General features: G+C 43.4%; 1 protein-coding gene across 4 annotated transcripts in view; it reads left to right on the top strand.

Moving 5' to 3' along the window:
- The window catches only part of SHTN1 (shootin 1), a 100,667-nt gene that overhangs the window by 61,329 nt on the left and 14,141 nt on the right, over window positions 1-25,197 (top strand). For 2 of the 4 annotated variants that reach the window (XM_047073495.1, XM_047073497.1), the window contains exons 12-16: window positions 2,135-2,217; window positions 8,682-8,791; window positions 11,999-12,052; window positions 18,030-18,150; window positions 22,205-22,397. In XM_047073495.1, the coding sequence (XP_046929451.1) occupies window positions 2,135-2,217; window positions 8,682-8,791; window positions 11,999-12,052; window positions 18,030-18,150; window positions 22,205-22,397 (561 nt within the window). Of the gene's footprint in view, window positions 1-2,134; window positions 2,218-8,681; window positions 8,792-11,998; window positions 12,053-18,029; window positions 18,151-22,204; window positions 22,398-25,197 lie in introns of those variants that run through there. The other 2 variants (XM_047073498.1, XM_047073499.1) reach the window with 2 other exon arrangements.

Here is a 25,197-nt window from a genome sequence, read left to right as displayed (position 1 = left end):
TGAGAGAGTAAGGGGAGGCCCCCACCTGGGGACAACCCTCTCCAAGCCCCCCTCTGCCGTGGAATGTTAACCCTTAGACATCGAATATCCCTTGCCCTCAGTCACAAAATGGGAAAAATGAGCAAAAAAAGTTTGCATTATTTCATTTCTCCCAACTTTTGGAATAAAATATGCTTGTTTTAAAGTTCTGTGTAAATAAGGATTTCTAACTCCTTGTGAAAATAATTTAATTCCATTTGGGGCCACCGTGAGTCCAAAGAAGACAAACTAAATGAAGTCAAAAGTCCACTAACTGATTTTTTCCAGTTGGTAAGTTCTGAAAGCCTCACAGGGTAAAGCAGAACGTAGTGCTTTCTTTTCACTGTGCTTTGCGAGAGACTGTTCAGTGTGTTTGGGAGTTTTCATAAAAGGCAGTTTGAGGATTAATAATAAATCTAAAGGCAGAAGTAAGAAATAGAAACATCTGAAAAATTACGGTCATTAGGAAACACTGAGTTGTTCTGTCCTCAGCCAAGTATTGCTGTGTGTGCCCAGGCATCCCTTTTCCTAGAGGCAACACTGTGCCTTCCCAGCTTGGCCTCCTCAGGACTATTGTGTCCAATCCAGTTTATCACACAGAGGACATCGATAATGTAGTTGAAGGAATTCAAGAATTCTCGGTCCATTTGGTCTTTTTGGTAAACTATTTTGAGGAGGAATGATAACATATATGGAAGTGTGCACCAACTTATGTACAGTTTAAAAGTGATATAAAGCGAACACCCATGTGTTCACCATCCAAATCAAGAAATAGAAAAATACTGGCCTAGACTCTTATCCTTTTATCCCTTTTTGAAAGAAAAAAAATTTCTTGCCTACATATATATCCCTAAACTCCTATAAATATACATATGGTTTTTTTCCTGACTACATGATTAGAATTTTTCTGTCTGCATTTGAGTCTCGTTCTTTTTACTCTACGTTATTTTGCAAGATTCATCCGTGTTATCTTGTGTAGCTGAACTTCATCCATATTCATGGATACATAATCCATTTTATGAATGTCTCCGTGTGCTTGTCCATTATGGTGCTTATAGACATTTGCGTTATTACCAGTTCAAGGAAATTATGGAAATTCTACATGAACGTTCTCGTACGTGCATCCTGGTGTACAAGGGCTCGCATTTCTGTAAGATCCACGGAAGCGGAGTCGCTGGCTCCTAGAATGTGTGTATCTTCAGCTCCACAGGATGATGCCAGTTTTCCGAAGTGGTTTTGTCAGTTACTACACTGTCTTCAGTTTGAGAATTCCTGTTATTCCACAAACCTACCAACGCTTGATATTATCAGACTTAGCGTTTCTTGCCCATTTGATGACAGCGTAACTAAATCGGTGTGGGTTTCATTTGTGTTTTCCTAGTCACTAATGAAGTCAAGCACTTTTTCTGTATGTGTTTGGGAAGTTAGGACATCTTCATTTATGGAGTTTCAAGGCTTCTGTCGATTTTTTCTGTAGGATTGCCTGCTTTTTCTCATTGATCTGTAGAGTTTCTTTTTTATTCTTTATGGTGTCTTTTATTACATGGAGATCTTAAAATTTTAATGTGGTCAAATTTGTCATGATTTGGATTTTGTACAGATGTTAAAAACATGGGCCAGAGAGACTGTGGTCTAAATGTATTTTATCCCTTAAGTATCTGGTCTGTGTCATTCAGATTCAGAGGTTTTTATGCCCATATTTCACAAATAGATATTTACTGAGAGCATCCCCTATTTCTTTCAGCCTTCCCTTTCCCTCAAATGTATCACATAGATGGCTGTTTCTGAACTTGGGGTATGGATATTGACACTGTTTTCTGTATTTGTTTTACTTTGCGTCATATTGGTGATTAGAGTGGCCCCCTTCTTTGAGTCATTAATTTGCTTTGAATAATTAGATGGTTTCATGCAGAAAGGGATGAGACATCTTTCTCTTCCCTAAAGTGATGAAAAGTTTAATAACTTACTAAAAGTGGTAAATAGACTCCTAAATTCTGGCATTTACGTACCTTGAGAAGAATTGGATTTTTACTGATTATTTTGAATCCGTACATTTTATTTCTTGGATCATCAAGCACCCAGTAACCTCCTGTTATTCTTCTTCTTTCTCCCAAAGATCCCTCATGTCCATGATCCGGAAGCGATCCCATCCCAGCGGCAGTAGTGCTAAGAAAGAAAAAGCAGCTCAACCAGAAACAAGTAATTCTCACCCCGTTTGGTTTGCTTTCAGTGGTTTTAGCCTAGTTTTTCAGCAACATATATCCTTTTTGAGTTCTTTGACCGTGAGCAGTTTGGGGAGAAATGTGAACTTAACAGCTGAAGAAGGAACAAGATGTCGCTGCCTTTAAGCAGCTCATTGTCTAGATCACGTCCCTGTAACGTGCATTCTGCTGGGATGTGTCTTTACAGGATGGGTCAGTTTACAGGCTGATGTGTTAAGGAAAGAGAGGGAGTGATTCCAGGTGAGGGGTTTGGGGAGGGGTTTTTAGAGTTGATAGCAAGTGAGCTGAACCTTGATCAGGCACCTGCTGTCTACTGGTGCCGTGCTGTGTACTGGAGACAGAAGACACAGAAGTTACATTGAGTGGGGGAGACAGGAAGTAAACAAGGGTGATCACTTGGAGGAAGAGCAGAGGTTTCTAAGAAAGGATGGAGGCGGGCTGCCGGTTTCAGGAAGCCATGCCTGTGCTGGGCAGTTTGGATTTAGGAAGTCAGGGTGAGGGTATTTAGAATAAAAGTTCACGTAGAGGGGCAACAGATTCAAGGTCCAAAGAGGGGAGGGAGCTTGGCCTATCAGGAAACTGAACAAAGGTTGGTATTTCTGGAACATGGGGTGCAAGAGAGGAGCTGTGAGCCAGATTGTGGAGGCTGTGGTCAAGGTTTCAAAATGTATCCTAAGGGCAGTAGGAGTTTTAAGTAGGGGTGTGACATGATGAGATGGGTCTTGTTAAAGACATCCCGCTGTCGGCAGCAAGAGGACAGAGAGCAGACCGCAGAGGAATGAGGGGATGAGGAGAGGCTGTCCGTCATTCAGATGCCGGCTGGCTCAGATGAGGGGAGGGTGGTTGCAGTAGAGACACAAAGAAGTGGCAAATCCAGGAGCGACTCTGGGAGGTGCGATTCCCAGGACTCTGGCTCACTGGAGAGGGAGAAGTGGAAGATCACATGAAGAGACGGGAGTGGAGGAAGAAGAGCTTGCCCATCGAGCAGAGGCACTGGGCGGCCAGGAGTAGAGTCATCGGCTCACAGGGCTGCGGGCAGGGGTGCGCAGCCACACGGAGAGCAGCGGAGACCAGTAGAACCCACACGAAGCTCAGCACGTTTGCTCGGCAGCTGTTGGTTGCAAAGCGTGGTGGATTGGCCCGGTTCGAGCCCAGGCTGGTACAGACGTCTTGGCCCCCTTTTCCTACCCCCCAGGTTCATTGATCCAGGCCAGCCGTTTTCCTGCCACTGGCAGGGTGACATTCTCAGATCCGTTGTCCCACGTTCTGTGACAGTGCTACGCTTCTCACTGCATCAGAATAGAGTCCAGACCCTGTAGGCTGCTTATCGATGGTTCTCTGCTGTTACCTCAGCCTCATTTGTCTACATCGGCTCCTCCTTATGACTGGACCATTACCTCGAGGCCCCCTATGCGCTTGCTCTGTCTTTCCTCATTCCAGCATTGCCTGCTGCCTTTAGTCTACTCAGAGCTTTCTCTGGCAAGGGGTTCTAGTTCTGCCTCTCCTGTGCGGGTTCCAGGCTCTTCCTCCACTGCCACTTATTTTTTTTTAATGTTTATTTAGTTCTGAGAGAGAGAGACAGAGCGTGAGTGGGGGAGGGGCAGAGAGAGAGGGAGACACAGAATCCGAAGCAGGCTCCAGGCTCTGAGCTGTCAGCACACAGCCCTATGTGGGGCTCAAATCCCTGAACTGTGAGATTGTAACCTGAGCTGAAGTGGCCGCTTAACCGACTGAGCCACCCTTATTTATGAGTGTTGGCTCATTGCTCTGTGTTGCTATAGCTTTTTGCTTCGGATTTTGTAATGTCCCATCCCCCAGCCTCCGCTGTGGTGTTGGCGTTATTTCCACATCTCTCCTCCTGAAGAGATTGCAAGCTCTTTGAGGGCTTACTCCTGTCTGCAGGTCTCCCACAGCTTATATGCATCTTCAATGAATCCAGGTTTAGACCCGACCCTATCTTTCCTAGCCGGAACCTTGCAGCACCATTACAAATGAAAGCTGTGTTTCGATCTTGTTTTGGGACAGTTGGTAAGTCTTAGAGGGTTGGCAGGGCAGTCAGCATAAAATGGTTTCCCCGTCTAAGTAAATTACATTATTAGCTTGTCAACCCCCACAGCACCCTTAAAGTTAAAACAAAACAAAAAAAAGTTCTGAGCTTCTTAACCCCCAGTCTCAGAAACCATACAGTTTTCCTTGAAATGAAAGTGATATTTCATTTACAATTCATGAAATGGGGCAGTAGTCTCTCCCTCATTCTTGAGCTATTGGATTATTACCTGGGATATCACGTTCCTGATCCAGAAGTCGCTCATGAGATTTTAAACTGAAGCCACCCTAAAACTATGCTGCCTTAAGTGATATGGACCACAGCCATACGTGGTTGGAGCTTCTCTCTGTCTGGCAAGGTATTTATAGTGACTTGTTAGTAGTTCAAACTAAAAGCTAGTTGTTAAATGAATAAATCAACAGTGATTAAATGCATGATGAGTAAGTACAGAGCATCAGACATTGGGGTCATCTGTAACGACCTTGGAGTTTGCATTTATAAGTAGAGACCAGTCTTACTAACAGTATTATCTTTTGTTAGCATCTTATGGTGGCTTTCACTAGCTACTTGATATGCTTCTCAGAGCTGATGAATGAAGAAACTATTATTACCAATGGCTCTTAAAAAGCTTGATTGTAGGGGCGCCTGGGTGGCTCAGTCGGTTGAGTGTCCGACTTCGGCTCAGGTCACGATCTTGCGGTCCGTGAGTTCGAGCCCCGCGTCAGGCTCTGGGCTGATGGCCCAGAGCCTGGAGCCTGCTTCCGATTCTGTGTCTCCCTCTCTCTCTGCCCCTCCCCCGTTCATGCTCTGTCTCTCTCTGTCTCAAAAATAAAATTAAAAAATGTTAAAAAAAAAATTAAAAAAAAAAAAAAAGCTTGATTGTAGGGGCGCCTGGGTGGCTCAGTTGGTTAAGCAGCTGACTTCGGCTCAGGTCATGATCTCGCGGTCCGTGAGTTCGAGCCCCGCATCAGGCTCTGTGCTGACAGCTCAGCCTGGAGCCTGTTTCAGATTCTGTGTCTCCCTCTCTCTGACCCTCCCCCATTCATGCTCTGTCTCTGTCTCAAAGATAAGTAAACGTTAAAAAAAAAAAAAAGCTTGATTGTAGGGGAAGGTCTGTGGAATATTCTAGAAGTAGTTTTTAGGTCAAATATAAGAAATAACAAACTTTGAAGTTAATAACTAATTTTGATAAGAATGCATTTATTGAACAAGTTCTGAGATTTCAGAGGTATGCTTGCTGTTTGTCATATATTTAGGTCATTAATATGTTGGTATTGTCTTACCTCAGTTTGCTAACCTGCTGAATGGAGAAAATCGTAGTTCCTATTTCATAGGGTGCTTGTGAGAATTAACGAGTCTCCTAACATGTAAAGTGTTTAGAGTAGTACGGAGCATATAGAAAGTACTCAAAATGTTAGCTTAAAAAAACAAAAACAAAAAAAAGGACAAGGTTCCAGCTACCCTTTGAGGGGTAGTAGTCCTCATTTGGGAGGCTCTTGTAATCACTGTAGTTAAGGGAATATCCTTAACTTTATGACCTTACGTCACACTCAAACTCATTCAACCATGATGCGTTGTTTAGAAATTTTGTCCATCGTGGTGGCATAAGATTCTTTTTAAATGCCTTTTAGAAAATGTTAGTGAAAGAGAAAAGTAATCCTGTGGAATTTAAAAAAAATCATTTTCCTTTCTTGTAGGTAATAACAAAAGGTTATATTGAGCAACAAGGTGATGGTTTTGTCTGTGGGTCTTTTCTTTGAGGAACGAACTTATTTTTCAAGTGGGTCTTAGACTTTAAGCCTCAATTAATTACATGTAGCTTTCTGATCCAAGACTGACCTTGAAGCACTAACTCAAAGAACATTTGATTTGATTTTCCTGTGGCAGTTCGGTGACATTAGACCTGTTGTCTTCATTGGTCCCTTTTCTTTAATCTCCAGCATCCTGCATATTTCTATTGTCCTTCTGATTACATGCTTTTGTGAGACAATTACCAACTGCGGGATCGCAGAAAGAATTACAAAACATGCCATGAGCTCTCTGTAGGTGATTCTTGCAGATTTATTAGAACCGCTTAATAGTTGAGAAGTTCGTATAGATTGCTTTTTGCTAGTTCAAAAACAGGGTCGGTGAGAGAGAAAGCTTGTGTAGCTAACCTAGCGTTGCCCTTGTATTGTGCCCGAGTAGGGGATCTGATAAGAGTGATTTCTTTTTCTTAAGACCAATTAAGCCTTTACCTTTGAAAAAGACTAAGAAATTAAAGCCCGGTTTATAATCTGTACACAATACAGATAGTGGTACTTCTCTGAATTATCACTATGATTCTGGCAAGCAAAAATAAGAAACTACTTTAAATTCCTGTTATGTTAGATGCTGCAGCAGATTTGAATGGTGTTGACCATAATTCTCCATCTGTCTGCCTTAATTAGTTTTTGTATGGTGCATTTAATTGGGTTTCAGTCATTCCTTACAGAGTGCTAATCTGTTTGTCGGCAGTGTTCCTGTTGCCATGCAGCTCTTCTTAAGGCTCACTCCAAATGGCAGGCTTTCTGAAAATCAAATGTTTTTTTTTAGGATTAAAAAAAAATTCCAGGGAATAACTTCCATACCCATACCAGGTGTTCGAATGGCAGACCTGGGTTTGTGTCTCCCCTGACTTTGAATAGGGTCAGCCAAAGCACCGCATGGTGCATAATGGGTATTCAGATACCGAATGAGTGAGTGAGTGAATGAATGAATGAAGGAGTAAATCTCTATCCCGAGTAATATTCTTATCTGTCCCCTTGTTGACTGCGGAGCCGTCAGCAGAAGCTGCCCGAGAAAATGCTACTTAAAGGCATACAGTTGATCAACCCACAGTCTTGCCTTCTTTCATTTATTGACTTTGTTGCCATGTTTCCCATGTTGCCTGGTGAAGGGTGCTTCCTTGCCATCTGGATCTGAAAAATGCTATTTGGGTATTGAGAACTTTTCATTCCCAGCATTTCAGTGGCCAGTGGAGATGACAGGACCCTATCTGAAGTCAGGACTGTACCAGAAGACCTAGGTTGTTTGATGAATAGAGCAGTGATCCTGTCACTGAGGTGCTGCTGAGGTGAGGATGGTAGAACCTTCTGGATTCATCTAGTTGCTCCCCTAGGCACAACGTACGAGGAATAGCTACTCTGTGTTAGCGTCAAGGCCACGTGGCAGAAAAAGAAGCCATACCGTAAGCCTCATTAGTGCAAAGCCCAACACTCCTGTCCATTGGCTTGGGGTCATTGTTATGATGGCCTCCATTTACAAGTTGTCCTTTGGGATTTGGTTATTCCTGCTCAAATAGCAAAAATATTAATAGCCATGTAAAGCCAAAACTTGAATAAGTCATTCAGCAGGTAGATACCTGCTGAGTGCGTACCATATGCCCCACACTGTGGAGTGTTCCAGAGAGCCCAAGTGGAAGGTCTTTATGAGGTATTTAAACTTAAATATATCGGTTGCAGTGAATGAGGCAGGTGTAAACACAAGATCTAGAATGGCATTAATGGTGATAAATGTTCCAAACGTGATTCAGTGCCTTCTTTGGTCAAGCTGTTGTGCAAGAGACAGATTTCATTATTCTAATCAATAGCGTTAAGCCCACCTCAGCTATATTCATCTAATTGATGCATATTTCAGCAGCTTCATTGTTTTTGTAGCAAAATCGTGCAAAGGTTAGACAATAGACAGTTGAAATTTTTTAAATCAAATTTAATTACTTAATTGCAATCATTTCTGGGTGTGTGTTTTCTTTTAACATTGACAGTTTTAAAAGACTCGAAAAAGGGTTGTGTGAATGTTTCCTTCCGTTGTGATTCCTAAATAAAAGATGGCAATTTAAAAATAGATTTCACCTATTTGCTATTCATCTTCTGACTGTGGCAAGTTAACAGATCTCTTTTATCTTTTATTTTCAAATGGGTTTTTTGATAGTTATTCCTTCTTTGGGCTGATTCCTTTGACATAGGATGTTATAAGTTCTAAAAACATCACGGAGGCAAAGATGAATGATTATTTGGGGTACAAAGCTGGAGAAATGTAAGTCTATCATTATGCTGACAAATGGAACCAAATTCTGTTCACTTATTTAACAGAGATGAGCCAATATTGACTCCCAGGCTACAAATTAGACCTCAGATTTTAGAACTGTATTTTTAAAAAACAGATCTTTTATTATAGGATTTTTTTTTTAATTAAAAAAAAAGTGTGGCTACCTGGTAGCTGCTAACCTCTGTAAATTGTTATGCGATGTTTTGTGATTTGGTCTGAAAAAACACTGTGGTTAATTACAACGTGCAGGTTTCCTAAGTCACCAAAAATAGCAAGTAGCTGTTTTCCTGTAACATAAGATGATTTACATGTGTGTTCTTTGACAGCCGAAGAAGTCACGGATCTGAAGAGGCAAGCCGTCGAAGAGATGATGGATAGAATTAAAAAGGGAGTTCATCTTAGGCCAGTGAATCAGACAGCTAGACCGAAGGCAAAGGTACGGAATGACTAATTCTTCCCCTCCCGTGATGTTTCCTTTCGCAAGTGCACAAGTTCCAAGTTTGATGAAAGCTGCATCAGGACTGACTGTGAAATCTTAGGATGAGACTGATGTGTCGTAAAAGCCTTTACTTTTCTACAAACACATTTCAGGAGAACTCTGAGCCACCGTTGACCTAAATCCCTGTAGAGAGAAAGTGGGGGCACCTGGCTGGCTCAGTCAGTAGAGCAAGTGACTGTTGATCTCAGGGTTGTGAGTTCGAACTCCACACTGGTTGTAGAGATTACTTAAGCAGGGTGCCCTCCTCTGCTTGATCTGAACGGTTATGCCAAACAAATAATTATTACACCCTTTCTTTTCTTTAATTCCTGGTTCTTTTGTGTAATTCAACAAGTATTTATTGAGTATCTGCTCTGTGCCAGGTACTGGTTAGGCACTGGAGATAAAGCAGGCAACAAAGGAGACAAAAATCCTTGCCTGCCTGAGGCTTCTGTTTGAGTGTGAAGTGGAGGAGGGCTGGGTGGGCAGGTGGCCTCACATGATGATGTCAGAACAGACCTAAGCCGACTTCTGAAAAACGGTGAGGTTCATCGGATTGTTTTAACTAATTTTACAAACCTGTTCCAGGACAGTTTGAGGAAAAAATTTTGTGTGTATCTATCACCAGCCGTCTTCCAAACTAGACCACAGTGAGCACCAAGGTCTATGGAAGCACCTAGAATCTAGTTTAGTGCCTCTGTCTCCTTGTAGGTGTGTCCCATTTAAACAGACCTAAGAACAGAGTTTTTGGTGTTTGTCTTGAGAAATGTTTTTTCGTTTCCTTCCTGTAAAAAAGCATCATCAGGTTGGTTCTCTTTCTTCTTCTTCTTTTAAACCAAACTTTAAGGCTCTTTCTGACTCTCACGGATGCCCCCGTTCACCTGCTTCAGTGTCCCCAAGGAGCACGACTGTTGGGTGCAAATTCTGCTGGCCTTAGTAGTTGCCACTTGGTCACAGGCAGGCGAGGTAGCCAGGCAAGGCGGGAGTTGTCGTGCCCCGGGCTGTCCACAGAAAGGGGGATGGAAAGAGGGCAAAATACCCCACTGGGAGAGTAGATTCCCGTCCAGTGAAATGGAAGCTTTGGCCAGCCGCGAGGAGTGCCGGTCTGTGCCGTGCTCTGGGAGCAGTTCTCCAGGTAAGGGATAGGGTGTAGACAGTCTGGCACGAGTGTTGAGCACTGGTGTCTGGTGTGTGGAGCGTCCTGTTGTTGGAGGTGGGGCCGGGCCCGCTCCTCTGCTTCCCAGGCCCAACTCTCCCCGGAACGGGCGGAGCCCCGGCCCTCTCCGACCCACGGGACTGTTGTCGGGCTCACACGGACCGAAGCGTGGAACCACTTGAAAATGGGGGCTCCAAGTGGAATCTTTGAAATGAAGTCCTATTTAAGACTTTCAAGTCACAACTGTCTTGAAAAGAATAAGCTAAACCAAACGGACTAGAGGAAAACACGGCATCCTAAAGAAACAAAATTAGTTTAGAGAGAAAAACGTCGAGAACGTGTTAAGTCCTAAGCCGTCGCTGTTGCGGATGTCCCTTCATTCTCAGAGTATCACTTTGTCCTTCTTCTTTCCTGCCCTGCCTCTTCCAACAGTTACACATTAGTTAATGTCAGTTCAAACTGGAGAACAACTGCTCAAGGATCAGTGGACGACTGGGTTTTCCGCCGGTAATCCTTAAATCACGTAGATGTAGTGCTGAATGACCTGGTCAGTAACCCTGGAAACAAGCCACTGCATGCGCCTCCAGACACCCCCACCCCCACCCCCACCCCCAGGGCCTCGGTGCTTTCCTGCAAGGTCATGAGCTATGAGAGTGCTTGCCGGCCAGGCTCGCCCAGGCTCCTGCCTTCGCCCAGGGCGCCCGAGTGGCACATAGCCCCGGGCGCTTGTTCAGCCGTAATCACCCGAACAGTTTACCTGCAGAAGTCAAGCCTGCCTTAAGAATACTAATTTAACTGCATCTTTTCTAAATTCCTTGACGTTTGTTGTTGATACCGTTGTGGTTATAATTAGTGTCTTAGAGCTTTTGACTGGCACTTAGGACTGGCGCTGGTGGCATGCGTATTTCCCAGAAAGCGCAGGCTGCGAAAGTTGAATGTCTTGGTCTAATCTGTACATGAGCAGCAAACCTCTCTCTCCCTCCCTTCCCCCCCCCCCACCCTCCCCTTTCTACCTCTCCCTCCCCTTTCTACCTCTCCCTCCCATTCCCTCTTTCCCTCTCACTGTCCACTTTTAAAAAATTGGTACAGGATCTTATTCTTTCAATAACTTTTGAGAGGAAAGGGTTTTAGGTCGCTGTTAATCACTTCCCATTTCTTGATGCGAGAGAAATTAGCTTTGCCTCTTTTCCAGGAACCAGAGGCCAGGGAGTCCCCCGCAGGCTTTCTCTTCATCTCCGTCCCCTGTGGAAGGAAGTGGGACAGGGGAGGAGATCACGGGTCTTTCTTTGAAAACCTCGTGCTAGATTTTCCCTCCGGTGAATTAGTGGAGGCATCCACGGAGACTGTGAGGGAGTGAGGGGCGGGCAGACATTACCCAGAACCGCATTTCAAATCGCTGTGTTCACGGTGTGGCCAGAAGAGAAGCCCTCTGAGCTTTCTAACCGCTTCGGTAGCCGGTGATGCTAACGTTCTCCCGTGAAGCCCGGTTCTTGGCTGACCCCTGCCCCTGGCTCCGTCCTGAGATCCCCGCAGCAGGCCCCGCGGCCTCTGCCTGGAGCTGTCGGAGCTGAGAGAGGTTTCTGCCCTGTCGCTTGCTTCCTGCTCTGTGCTGCTGCCTTCCTGGTCGTCGCTCGCTGTTAGAGGCCTGGCGACGCGAGTGGAGAACAGTTCCGTGTAAAAAGTTCTGAATACTTTGAAATTGAATCTTTGGAATCGAAATCTTTTCTCTGTGTGGTGACGACAGGAAGTAACAAAATGGCATTTAGAAGATGCTAGCTCGAGTCCTTATGCCTTGACTGTTTCTCCTAACTGTCTGTTTAACTGCCACTTGGGAACACTAACATGTCTAATCTTTTTTCCTAACCGTAAGACATAGACCTCACTTAAAAAAAAAAACAACAAAAAAACCCCAGTAGTCCATATAAGTTGCCAACACTTTGCCCCGTAAAAATCTCGGTTTAGACTTTTAAAACTGAATTACTAATTGTGCTTTCTTTTTAAAATTGTAGCCAGAATCTTCAAAAGGCTCTGAGAGTGCAGTGAATGAGCTAAAAGGAATACTGGTAAGAATAGACCTTTGGTTTTATTATTTTTAGTTCATGGGACAATGAAAGGAGAATATTTTTGTAATCTATTTCTCTGAATAATTGGTTGTGATGCGTTTCATTTTCATTTGCCAAAACCTTCAGAAGCCATTCTTTCTGATAGCTCGCTTGATTGCTCTGTGGACGCCTCCATCGGGCATGTTAATGTTTGTTATGTGTCACTACTCTGCTGTTTCTGTTCTAGAAGAATGGTTGCACTTGCACCAGAATCATTATTTCCTGTTCTTGCCCTCCAGTCCTTGCTTGACAGCTTCAAGATGAAGTGACCAGATCTAAGGACCAGGGCATGCTGGGTCATAATGGAAACACAGTAGAGACTCTTGCGTGGATAGTGCTTGATTTGAGGGCCTGAATGTGGAACCTTTGGTGCCAAAAATAAATCTGAGCTCCTACCCAAATATCCACATATGCTACGATCAGGGTCGCAGTCTGCTTTTCCTCACAGTTTAAAAAATTATCTGGTGATAAATTGGAGAATAGAATAAAAGTCCCTTTCTTTATGCTACCAACTTCATTTTCTACAAGCAACTCCCGTCCGTTGGAGAACAGGCCTAATGCCCGTCTCCAGCCAGTTTTCTTCTTTCCAAAGCATACGAGCTTTTGCCAGCAGAACACAAGAGCGCTGCCCTGTCGGGCACTTGCTGTCAGAGAGGAACGCCTCACTCTGAAAATGTTACCAGATACTAAGGGCTCTATTCTCAGATCCTGTTACAGTCTCAATCCCAGTTATTATGCACAGTAAGTCAACAAACGTGGGGGCGGGGGTACAGAACTAATATTCCCGTGTGTGTTGTTACTGTGCTAATTACGCATTGCATGGAGACATCCACATAATTGTGGTAAACAAAATTATTTTCATCAAGCATGAAACAGCAGACTTAACTCAGAATGGCTTAATTAGTCTGCTTTACTTTTAGGTGAGTGGCGTTAGTACTGAAGAGAGGTATAGCCTCCCTCACAGTGGTGTTCCACCTACGGAATGAAGTGTTAAGCCCATTGAAAAAGTAGCGTGGTTATTATCCAACGGATTCTTTATTGAGAAAATCTTGTTATCCAGCGAGAACTCCCTACGCTAGTCCCTTTTGTTGTCTCTGCATTAGAATGCTATTTCCTGTTCATGAAGATGCCCTAGAATAGAGTTCTGACCATCAGTGAAAGAGTAAACTACACTGAGGTTGACTATTTAAAAATCAGGTTTATTTGAAAACACCAGACATCTGTCTAAGATACAGATGATATTTGATGAGCTAAGATATCCCACTCCTGATAATGCTAGATAGTAGCAAGTTTACTGAATTATAGCGTCGCTCTTAAAGATCATGTTCACTATACATTTTGTGCCACTTCAAGGAGAGAAGTTTGCAGAATAGGTTTTTGGGAAATAATTTACAAATTATAAAAATTGTCAAAACCTCTTTCTTTTCTGCAAATTACCCCCATCCTTCATGCTCTGGATGGATTATTAGATTTCTCTGCTGGATCTGGCGTTAATGTGCCACTCATAGCTGTTAATTCTGGCGTGTTCTTTCTTTTTTTCTTTTTTTTAATGTTTATTTATTTTTGAGAGAGAGAGAGACAGAGTATGAGTGGGGAGGGGCAGAGAGAGAGAGAGGGAGACACAGAATCTGAAGCACGCTCCAGGCTCTGAGCCATCAGCACAGAGCCCAATGCGGGGCTCAAACTCACAGACCGTGAGATCATGACCTGAGCTGAAGTCTGGGGATGCTTAACCAACTGAGCCACCCAGGTGCCCCCTGGCAATGCTCTTTCTTTGCATTAATTGTTTTTATTTTTTAAAAAAAATTTTTTTTTTCAACGTTTATTTATTTTTGGGACAGAGAGAGACAGAGCATGAACGGGGGAGGGGCAGAGAGAGAGGGAGACACAGAATCGGAAACAGGCTCCAGGCTCTGAGCCGTCAGCCCAGAGCCCGACGCGGGGCTCGAACTCACAGACCGCGAGATCGTGACCTGGCTGAAGTCGGACGCTTAACCGACTGCGCCACCCAGACGCCCCTCATTAATTGTTTTTAAAAAGTGGAACTCACTTTTCTCCCTTACTCTTCTTTTCCAAATGGCAACTCTCCAGTTACCCCCATGGAGGTTCCCTTTGACGGAGGATTTATAACCCCTTGTCACTTGGGGCTGAGAAAGCTTACAACTTCTTGTCAGAGAGAGAGAAAGCAAGCCCCCTTCAGGTGGGGCTTTACTGGTGCTTCTTGCTGGTGCGTAGGCTATTGGGGTTATCAGAGTACCCAGCAGCACAGACCCAGCAGCACACATGACCCTGCCTCATGGTTGTGGCACGTGAGAAGCAAACGTGGAAAGAGCATGGAAAGCGTGCCCACTGGCACTGCAGTGAGAGCCAGTACCTGTTACGAGAGACCAAGAAACCAAGGAACGCCATGTTCAGTTCTGTAGAACAGAAGCCAGGAATAAACTGGTGTTTTTGCTGAAATCAGATGTAACCTGAGTTGGAGGGACATCATAAGAGATGTCCTTAAATGTCCTTAAGAGATTTGGCCTTTTGCTGAAAGCACATGAGTAGGAAACACATGTCTGGTTTGGCATTTGGAAAAATCTCACTCTGTTTGCATGTGGACGCTTCCCAAGTCAATTGCTACAGTCTCAGTGTGGACTGAACTTATTTCTCCAAGCCCGTTGACACTGAACTTTTAAAAGTTGTAGATTAAAAAGAAAAATCTATGATTTACTTCTCCTAGTCACACAAGGTTTTTTAGAGGTTTTGGAAGCCTGTCAAGTCACCCCAGTCATGTGAATGTCACTCTCAGTGGACACAGCGATGTCTGAAGAATAAATCCATACAGATTGATCTAAAAGTCTCTTTCAAGTTCAGTTGTCTCTAAATCAAACAAAAACAACTTTTTTAATGTTTATTGACTTTTGAGAGAGAGAAAGCAAGCAGGGGAGGGGCAGAAAGAGAGGGAGACAGAGAATCCCAAGCAAGCTCTGCACTGCCAGCTCAGAGCCCGACGTGGGGCTTGAACTCACAAACCGTGAGATCATGACCTGAGCCAAAATCAAGAGTCGGACACTCAAACAGCTGAGCCACCCAGGTGCCCCTAAACAAAAACAACTTCTAAGAAATTCTCTTTCAGGTTTTTCCCAGGCACTTTTCAGTTTTTCAGGGTACCCAGGAATTATTGGATAGTAGATTTTGCCAACCAACACTTAGATAAGTCAGTGTCATGAACGTTTGACCAACATGGGGACTAGGATTGAACGCTGGCTTGGGAATCAGAAGACCTGCGTTCAAGTCCAGCCCTATCACTGACTTACTGTGGGGCCTGGCCCAAACCCCAAGGCTCACTGAGTTTGAATTCTCTTTTCTGTAAAGTGGAAGGAATTCTGTGTACCATATGGTTTCTAAGTTAATTTCTGATTCTCAGAGTTTATGATGATAACATAAATAGATAATTTAGACAATCTTGGTACTTTATTAGCTAAGCTCCTTGGTCATTCCAGTTGAGAATCATGTAGACATCTTTCTTTTCTCCCCAAGTGTCTGCATATTTCAAGTTCACTCCCATACTAGCTGAGTCAGTCACATCAGTCAGTGGATGGAGAAAAACGTTTTGAGATTCAAAGATTAGAACTTGGAAAACAGAACCTTTCAGTATCAGGTGTGATGAGAGGGTAGCTCACCACAGAATTTGGGGGATTAATGCTGTTATCCAAATAAAAAAGAGAGAATATTGTGAGAGAAATTCTTCCTTAAAAGATATCCTTGCAAGGTGTATGTGTGCATATATGTACACAGTCACATATCTTTTTCTTTTTCTTTTTTTTTTAAATTTTTTTTTAATGTTTTTATTTATTTTTGAGACAGAGCCAGCATGAGCAGGGGAGGGGCAGAGAGAGAGGGAGACACAGAATCTGAAGCAGGCTCTAGGCTCCAAGCTGTCGGCACAGAGCCCGATGTGGGGCTCGAACTCATGGACTGTGAGATCATGACCTGGGCTGAAGTCGGATGCTTAACCAACTGAGCCACCCAGGTGCCCCGACACATATCTTTTTCTTGAATTAACTCCAGCCTCTGGGAAAATTAAAGACTGTTCTTGACATTCAAATGATGTAACAGTTTCATGAGTTATTTTAGTACTAATGGCCCTATATTTTTCAAATAATCTATTTACAAATGTACAGCTGGTAAGTTTTTAAAACTTGTAAATGCATGATTTGGGAATAGTTTTTCTAATATGTTTTTTTTTTTTTCAAATTTATCTTAGTTGCCTTTTGTTCTATTTTCTTTACCTTGTCGGTATTGATCCTATTTTACTATTTAACTCTTCCGTGAGTAGGTGCGGTTCTGCATTGTTAACTGTGAAATAAACAAACCACATCATCTAATTTTTTAAATTATAAAATAAGCTATTACAGGGTTCCATGTAACATGATTTTCCTTTGAGTATATTTATAGGTGAATTTTTGCAATAAAGGAAAAGCAGATACTTCTTGGGGAGGGGGGAGGTATCATATGCTTGATTACAATGTAAGCCTTATTTTACATGTATATTTTACACATTACTCTTAGCTGGGCAGCTGATAGCGAAAGAGTAACATCTCCTCATCTTGTAAGTCACTCCCCCCCAGCCCCATCAGGCTGCTTTTCAATGCCTTTACCCAGTTAGGGGAGAAACCTTTCTAAACAAAGCATAATAACCTGTGTCATGTGAGATTTGTACCTACCTAATTTTACAAGCTACTTTTTTTGTTTTATAGGCCAAAGAAGAAACATGAGTTAACCGTTTTTAGCCAGTAGAATTCTTAGAATCCTTCAGGAAGTTGGAAGGGGGCAGGGGCAGAATGAAGGCTGAGGTGACAAAGGCCAGCCCCGTTGGTGGCCTTGGTGGGCAAAAGCTGCCACCGGCCCTGGCGAGCTATGCCAGACCTGAGGTTCCGATCTGTTCCGATACAAAGATTATGGATCCTCCTGGCTTTTTTTTCCCGCCAAGCATGTGGCCCAGCTAAGGAAGGGCATTTCTTACAAAAGGAAACGGGCCCCCGGTAAGGGTGCGGTGCTGAATCCTTACACACGAGGTGTGAATTATGTCACCCAGTGCTCTGTGCAAACACGTGACTGGGAACGGGACATAGAAAGCCATAGTCCTCCCTCCGTAGCACGCTTCCCAGAGGAGCCGGGGCAGGGAACCACCTCCTGGGTCTTTCTCTGCTGCCTTGGAAGTCAGAACCAATTTCAGCAGGCACACAGCTTCGCGGCATCTCTTGTCTCCTTCGGCGTCTTCTGGGCCCTGAGTGACATCTCCGCTGCCTCCTCTGTTAGGAATGTGGGATGGCGATGCCGGGCCCTTCCTCGCTTCCCTGTGTCCTTATAACCTCTCCTCTTTCACAATGAAGTCAAGGTGTCTCAGGGCAGTTCTTTGGCTCTAGGCCACGGGAGAGCACCACGTGCCTCCTCTGGCGGCCACGACACCATTGCCACCACTTGTGGAGCCAGGGTCATTCTGAAGACTCAGCCACACTTTTTCAGGGCCGCAAGGATTCGGGTTCAGTAGCTCGTGGCTGCTGTATCAAGAAAACCTTCTCAGGTGAGTTCACTATGTGCTTCTCTCTCCACACGACGGATCAACACATACCCGCCTCTTCCTCATCGATGTGCGGGCACCTCCCCCCGCCGAGTTTCCTAGTTAGCCCATCTCGTCCTGTTCTTTTGATGTGAAAGCTGACATCTTACATCCTCAGTAGCATCTTCTTAAACGATCCAACACCGTGTGTCGTCGAAGATACACACACGAGAAAAAGAATATACGTGTATACAACAAATTCATTCCGTTTCCTAATTCCATTCAATTTCTGGTAATGTTTTGCTGGTTTGATTTTTGTATTCTTCTGTATATTGTTATGAAGCCATTAACCTTTTTGTTTTTGTTTTTGTTTTTGTTTTTTCACTTTAGGGGACACTTAACAAATCCACTAGTTCAAGAAGCTTAAAATCCCTTGCCACTGAAAACAGTGAGACTGAGTTAGAGAGGATTTTGCGTCGCAGAAAGGTGACAGCAGAAGCAGATAGCAGTAGTAAGCTGGTTTGAATTCTCCGCAGCTCTACCCTTCCTCTCGGAAACATTCTCCTTTAAGCCTCTTTGTAACATGAAATGCTCTTTTTATAATTATTAAATTTGTTTTTAATGTGAGTGAGAAGTATCGGATGGGCAAAGGTACTTATGGATATCCCATAAGAACTGGTGTGTTTTTGCTTTTTGGTGTGTGTGTACATTGTCTGTTTGTAGGTAATCAGGGTTTTAGAGATGGGGCGTGCTTCACGCAAGATACCCCGGTATGAAGATATTCAGGATAGGCTTTGGCAACAGTGTAGCGGGAAGGAGTCCCCGCTCTGCTGTTGGCGAGCGGATGGCCGGTAAATTGCTCAACTTCTCTGTGCCTCGGTTTCCTCATCTGTGAAATGAGGGTAATAAAAGCGCCACCCCATAGTGTTATTCTAAGCATCAAATTCGTCAGTCAGTACACGAGGAGTGCCGAGTAGCTCGCGTGGCCCAGTGACAGCACAGGATAGTCAGTAATAAGGGTGGTCACGACGCATCAGTTACAAATGCACAAGCATCATTTTTAGCCTTCAGATCCGTTCTGTTTGCTGTCTCTGCCCGCGAACCGGGTGGACGACGCATTTCGGCTCTGTCACCAACTAGAAACGACCATCTGAGCGAGCCTGGAGCTCACAGGCTGCGTTTGCGTCACGGTATGCACTTGCGAGACCTCAAGGCTAACTGTGTGTGTCTTCCGGTTTTTTCCATCAGCTTGGTCACGGGAATTAGCAGAAACCTGTATGAGGTTTTTCCCTTGTGGCCAGGAGGCTGGCTTTGAAAAACTACCCCAAAGTAGCATTAACCAGCCACCGTGGCTAATGGGCTGAACCTTTTAGACTCCATTCAGTCAACTCTATTTGGTCCATTGTGGCAGTTTAAATCTGCACTGAGTCATGTTCACCAAGTTTAAGTTGCTAGAACAGGAAGGATTGGGGTTTTTGATAATCAAGGTCTAGTTTCCACGTAGGGATTTTACTCAAACAATTTAGTAAATTTGTTCCTTGAACTGGAAGCAGCATAAAATACCAGCCAAACCTTTCTTATAAAAAGATTAGATCTGTTTTCCTCTTAAAAAAAAATTCAGCCGTTCAGTTTTTAGTTTGGTCTGGAAATTCTGCTGTTAATATCCTGCAAGAATTCTCTCCCCGCTCCCCCCCCCCCCCCGCCCCCAGAACAACCCCCTCTCAGGAAAATTAAAGGATGCTGTAAGAGATTTTTTTTTCTTAGAATTGCTTTATAAGCATTTACCAGCCTCCACCATGAATCGTTATTCATTTTTCTGACAATCACTTCTTCTGACATTTCATCCTTGAAGTATTCCAAATAGCCATCATGATTTTTTAGGACTTTGTGGATCCAATTTTTGTTTTCAGTTATTTACATTTTGTATTTTGTTCTCATGGAAGCATTCCTACTTCACTCACGAACTAGTCAAATGTGCAGCACTATTTCAAAGTTAGTTTTCAATGGGAGAGACAAACATTTTCATTTTAGTCACTATGGGAATTTGAATATTTCAAAGACTGGACAAAGAAAGGTAGGAACACATTGTATAGGCGTGTGAGAATCTTTCATTTTACTTATTTTATTCCATGAATATATAAATATTCAATGTATCATTTGAGGAATGTTGTAGTAAGGCATATAGTCAATGGAATCATCAGTATTTGGATAGAAAAACAAGAACTCTAATTGGCAGAGTGGAGAGGAATCCTATCGAGGAGAGAGACTTGTAAATGAGCAGAAATTTTCTTTTGAGCTCCCTAGTAGCCAAAGCAAAAACAAAAGCGCCAGTGGGAAGAGGAAACAAACCTCCAAGCTCTATCACCTAGAAAAGAACTCATCCTTTTTCTTTTTTAAATGGTGCCGATGTTTTTCTAGCATCAAATTGGAAGAGGTATTTACCAAATACATCTCTGTATAAGGGTCGTGGAATGACAAAGTGAAAATCCGGGAGGGGATTGTAGAGAGGGAACGAGAAGCTAAACTTAGCACAGCTGTTTGCTGCGTGCTGCATGGTGGGAGCACATTACAGAGATGAATTTGATAGGTTTATGGCTTCAGGTACGTGTGAATCTTTTGAGAAGCTTTCCTTCTGTACACAAAGGCTTATGGGAAAGCTAATGTGAGGTCCCAGAGTGGAGAGAGGAAGCATCATGGGAGCGGCAGGGGCGGCCAGAGCTTTGCAGACCTCAGACCCCAGGATAGTTGGTCTCTCCCTCAGGGACCAGTGACGCCCCTTTTTCTTTAGAGTTTCTTTTATCAGACCGAACTGATACTTTGAAGACTCGTGGCCTGCCAAGCTGACATCTCAAAGGGCAGCAAGTGCCTCTTGGAAAACATTGGGCAGCTTAAACAGGATGCCGTAATAATAATGTTAAACATTCTGTATTTTTCTTTATTTCTTTTCCATATGTAAGAAAAAACAGGAGCTGTGGCCCAGCTCACCCACGCTCCATCGTTTGTAGCTGGCTTCACTTGCAGAAGCAGCAGCAGGCATCGGGGTATTCAGAAGCAGATCTTGCTTTCCTACGAGGACGGATTGTTTAAAGCTGTCTAGCGTTGTAGTCAGCAACTACCCAAGGGCAGAACAGAGCGGCTCAGAAGCCAATCTCGAATTCACCTTCGTATTTTTATTTTGGGGATCTTTCTTGATCTTCCCACTCTTCTGTCCTCACTTGCACATCCCCATGCACCTGCAGGCTTGTCACAGCTTGAATCAGGATATTCAGTAACGTGACAAGCTTGTCTGCCCAGATGGTATCGTGGAAATAAATGAGGAAGACAGACACCCAGTGCTTTGGGAACTGAGGCTTTCCCTTAGACCAGAGGGGGTCTGTGTCTCCCACAAGGAGCGAGGCCATCAGAGGTACAGCAACGGGATGGCGGAACAGTCTCGCAGCCACTCTTTAGGGGTTTTTTTCAAATCAGAACTTCATTTTTGGAGTTGATGGTTTATACTGTTGGAATACCTGCGACTCATTCGTATGTAAATGTGAGCATGAAATTCCGGAGCCTAATATTAATGACCAGAAACCAACTAGCGTTTTGGATGGTCCCTGCTAGCACTTACCCTTTTAGGAGATGATCCGACATGGCTTCGGGAAGATGAGACCCCTCCCAAGTTTTGCCCTCTTTTCAGTGACACCTTGCAGGTTGTCCTCTAGCTTAATTTTTAGAAGTTCTAATTTTATCTGTACATTTGTGACTTATTACATAAATCTTCTTGTCTTACAAAGATTTCTTCTGAGGTTTCAAGAAAGACATATTAGAATCTTGCCTTGAGAAAAGCTGGCTAGGATAGTATCTTTCTAACTGAGAGTAGAAAACAGATAATGAGAGAACTTTGCTCCGGTGCCCGGGGGTTTTGGATTGGTACGCCAATAATTTCAGGAACAAGCACTGTTGTAGTCATTTAATCCTGTCCCAAAGAGCAGAAGAATCCGAGAGGTAAACAGCCAACCTCTTTGCCACCTAATTTTTAGAATCCTGTGTCTGTATTTTAACAGGAAATAAATCCACTTACTTCTCAATCACATTAAAATGAAAAATGTTCATAAAAGCCGTTTAATGCTTAAGAAGCCTCCATGAGCCTTTTAAAAAGAGCCTTTGACATTGTTCCATTTGCTGTTTGAAACGCAGAGCTGAGTTTGGGGAAGAATTAACTCTTGAGAGGCCAAATGGTTCAAGTAGGGCTGTCAGAAAGCCATGCTCTGAGAAGAAAAGAGTTTTCACAATTCCGGTATTAATAAGGACTCTGGTCAGTGAGGGAACCCTGGCCTGGGGTTTTGTGCTTTCCTAAAGGCCTGGACATAATTTCTCAGCGTGGTCCTGGTGCCCTGAAAAGCAGTAGTACCACGAAAGCAGAGCAAATTCCTAATAGGAACATTTTGCGGCATGCTCTCGAAATTTTAAACAAAACTTGGCCTCTCGCTTCCTGAGGGATTTTCGGCTAATCTGTTTTTCAGTGCCATATTAATAAGCATTGCACAGAATTATTAAACTTGAGGTATGTGTTTGGTTTTAAGGTCCAACCGGGATATTAGCCACCTCAGAGTCCAAATCCATGCCAGTGTTGGGTTCTGTATCCAGTGTAACAAAAACAGCCTTGAACAAGAAAACTCTGGAGGCAGAATTCAACAGTCCGTCCCCCCCAACACCTGAGCCAGGTGAAGGCTCGTGTAAATTGGAAGGATGTACAAGTTCCAAGGTCACATTTCAGTAAGTAATGATGCTCTTTACTAAGTAAGTGTGTAGAAGAATCTGTGATGACTTAACTGTGTGTTACTTTGCTTTATTCCCCTTCAGAGAGATTTGGGTTGAGTTAGCCAGTAACTACTCTCCTTCCTCCATTTGATGAGCCAACTTGTGATTCTAGGCTCCTAGCTCAGAGGTCTTATTCTGATCCAGAGCAGATACGTGTCGAGAGAATCCCTTCCCCTCAACTAACGTTTGGCAACCCGGTTCTTCTTCTGCACAGAGAATTGACGAATTATTCGGTGTCACAAGGAGCTTAATCATTCTTCCAGGATTAAATGCTCGGATCATCCCTCTTAATGATTTCTGAGCCGTCAAGGAAGATGCTAGATCTTCCAGGAGGTAGTAGATATCCTCTTCACGTGTACTTTGAAGGGGACATTTTTAGAACCTTATTTTCTGGTCCTCAGTCAACGGTGTGCCTTAAATATGGTTCCCTCTCGAGAGTGAAGAGATCCTATGTAAAGAGTGATCTCTGCAGACTTGCTCTGAAAGTGGCACCCTGCCAAAGAGTAAATCCTGCTGTTCAATGTGCTGCGGACGGATCCCGTGGAGGGGCGGTTTGTCTTACAGCAAAGGCAAGCTCTTCTCGGAATTCCTCTAGTTTTGCTGTAGTTCTCTTGCCAGACGGTCAGCTGGTTTGCCACTTGAAGAAAAGGAAGAGGTGAGACAGATCAGGTCAGCCGAATATTGTAATCATGGTTAATTGAAACCTCGGATTTCCTGTTCCATCAGGAGAGAAAGAACCCTTTTCTGTAGCTGTACCTGTCCTGGTGTAAAAGGTGAAGCCTGGACAAACGAAGTGGAAATTCAATTTAGGTCTATTTTTGCCAACTGGTATTTTCTTCCACTCTTGTGTTGCTCTCGCCGGGCACGATTAACTCCCCCCCCCCCCCTTTTGGAATGAATGGACTTCTTTGCCGATTTACAGTTTTATCTCATTTCATTGTGTTTAATTAAAAGCACACTTTCTCCTGCGGTCATGTGTTTCCTTTCTTTTGAGTGGGGTCATTTGAACTATTCCAACAAAAAGATGATCTATATTCATTCTTCATCTTTCCTATTAAATTTGTTCAACACCTAATTTGACATCAACAGTCTGGCTGCATTTGAACCAATACCCAGACACAAAAGCAATTTGGCCGAGACAGGTTAGTTGCTGAGATGTGCTTCAGCGTGCACGTATAGATTTTTTTTTCCCTTTACCATTTTATACAGATAATCTTAATCAGAAAATACTGCAACTCCTTCCTCCTTTTGTCTGTCTTTTATTCTCCAAAAGTAAGTGGAAATTACATTTCCAAGAAAGGAAATGAAATAATTGCAGGCCCAAGGTCTGCAAAATGTGTGTTGAATTGACAGTGAAAAGGATCCGTGTGTTGACAGACACAGTTGTTAGATGCTATAAAGGCCTAAGTGAAGCTCAATTTATTTCTCATCTTGCTTGTTCAATGACTGCTTAAGAGACACATTTCAATTTAATTTAGCTACTTAAAGCACTAATACAAATACTCTGTGCGGCTGTATTAACTTTTAAACTTTGTAACCTAATGCTTGATTATTCAGTTCTTGACATTCTTCAGCTGAAATAACCAATGCCATGTATTTTCATATTGACAGTCATTTAACAAGGAAGAGCGCCTTTCTGAAAAATCTGTGTCTTAAGTATAATTAGGCTATCCAAATGAATCTGACGATTTTGCGCATGTACATGGTAATTATTCACTTCGCAGACAGGCATACTTCATTTATGTTTAAACCTAGGTTTGTTTGTTTGTTTTTTTAAATGAGCGAAAGAAGTTTAACTTAATGCAGTTGCGTGTAAGCTTTAAAAGCAAAAGCTCATGTGATCTATCAGGATTCCCGGAAACTGGTCTGGCTGCCAGGAATGAGAAGGGTTATTTTCTGTCTGGCTTCGACTAATAAGTTTGCTCTGTTATCCCAACCATAAGGTAGAGGCAACCACATTGTCTCATCTCATAGACGCACGTTGTCAAAGCACTTGAAAATCGGATCAGCAATCCAAAAGTGAAATCCAAAACTGTCTCTACTCTAAATAATTTTTATTTTGATCTGTGGCCAAACTACCGTGGTGTTTCAGCCTAATGGCTTTTTCTACTCTTGACGGGGAATCAAGGTCAAGGGAGGAAAACAATCACACTATCCTCTAATACATACGTTTTCTCTTTCTCTCGCTCTCACCCCTACACACACACCCAGTCCCTACTACCCTGACCCCCCCCCCCCCCGCCCTCCCTCTCCTTTGACCTCTCTGGCCGGGTATCTCTTCCCCCAGCCCTTTGCTTTTGCTGTCCCCTCTGCCTTATATGTCCTGCCCCCATGGCTACCTGCCATACTGTCTCATCTCCATCATTTCTTTGCCCTAATGTCATCTTTTCAATAAGGCCTACCCTGACCACCCCGTTCAAAACTGTACCTCCTGTTCCTCTAAACTCTGATTCCCCTCACCATACTCCATTCTTCCCCTGCTAGAATGTCAGCTCCATGAGGGTAGGAGTTTTTTGGTTTTGTTTTTTTGGTTTTTGTTTGTTTGTTTGTTTGGTCTGTCCACTGGTATATCTCAAACACCTGGGAGAATTCTGGAAATTCTGTATATACTTGTTGGACAAATGAACAAATGAGTCCATTTTTAGTATTACTAGAACAGCAGAATATCAATTATTTAGGATACTCACTTAACCAGCAATCCCCCTCTTACTCAGCAGCCCCACAAACACACAGGCTAAGTATTAGAGATTTTTGT

Source organism: Lynx rufus, unplaced genomic scaffold (genome assembly GCF_022079265.1).
Source record: "Lynx rufus isolate CCGP_SWC_20201006 ecotype Redwood Valley unplaced genomic scaffold, mLynRuf1.p SCAF_11, whole genome shotgun sequence".
Lineage (NCBI taxonomy): Eukaryota > Metazoa > Chordata > Mammalia > Carnivora > Felidae > Lynx > Lynx rufus.
This window is presented reverse-complemented; position numbering and strand designations above follow the sequence as displayed.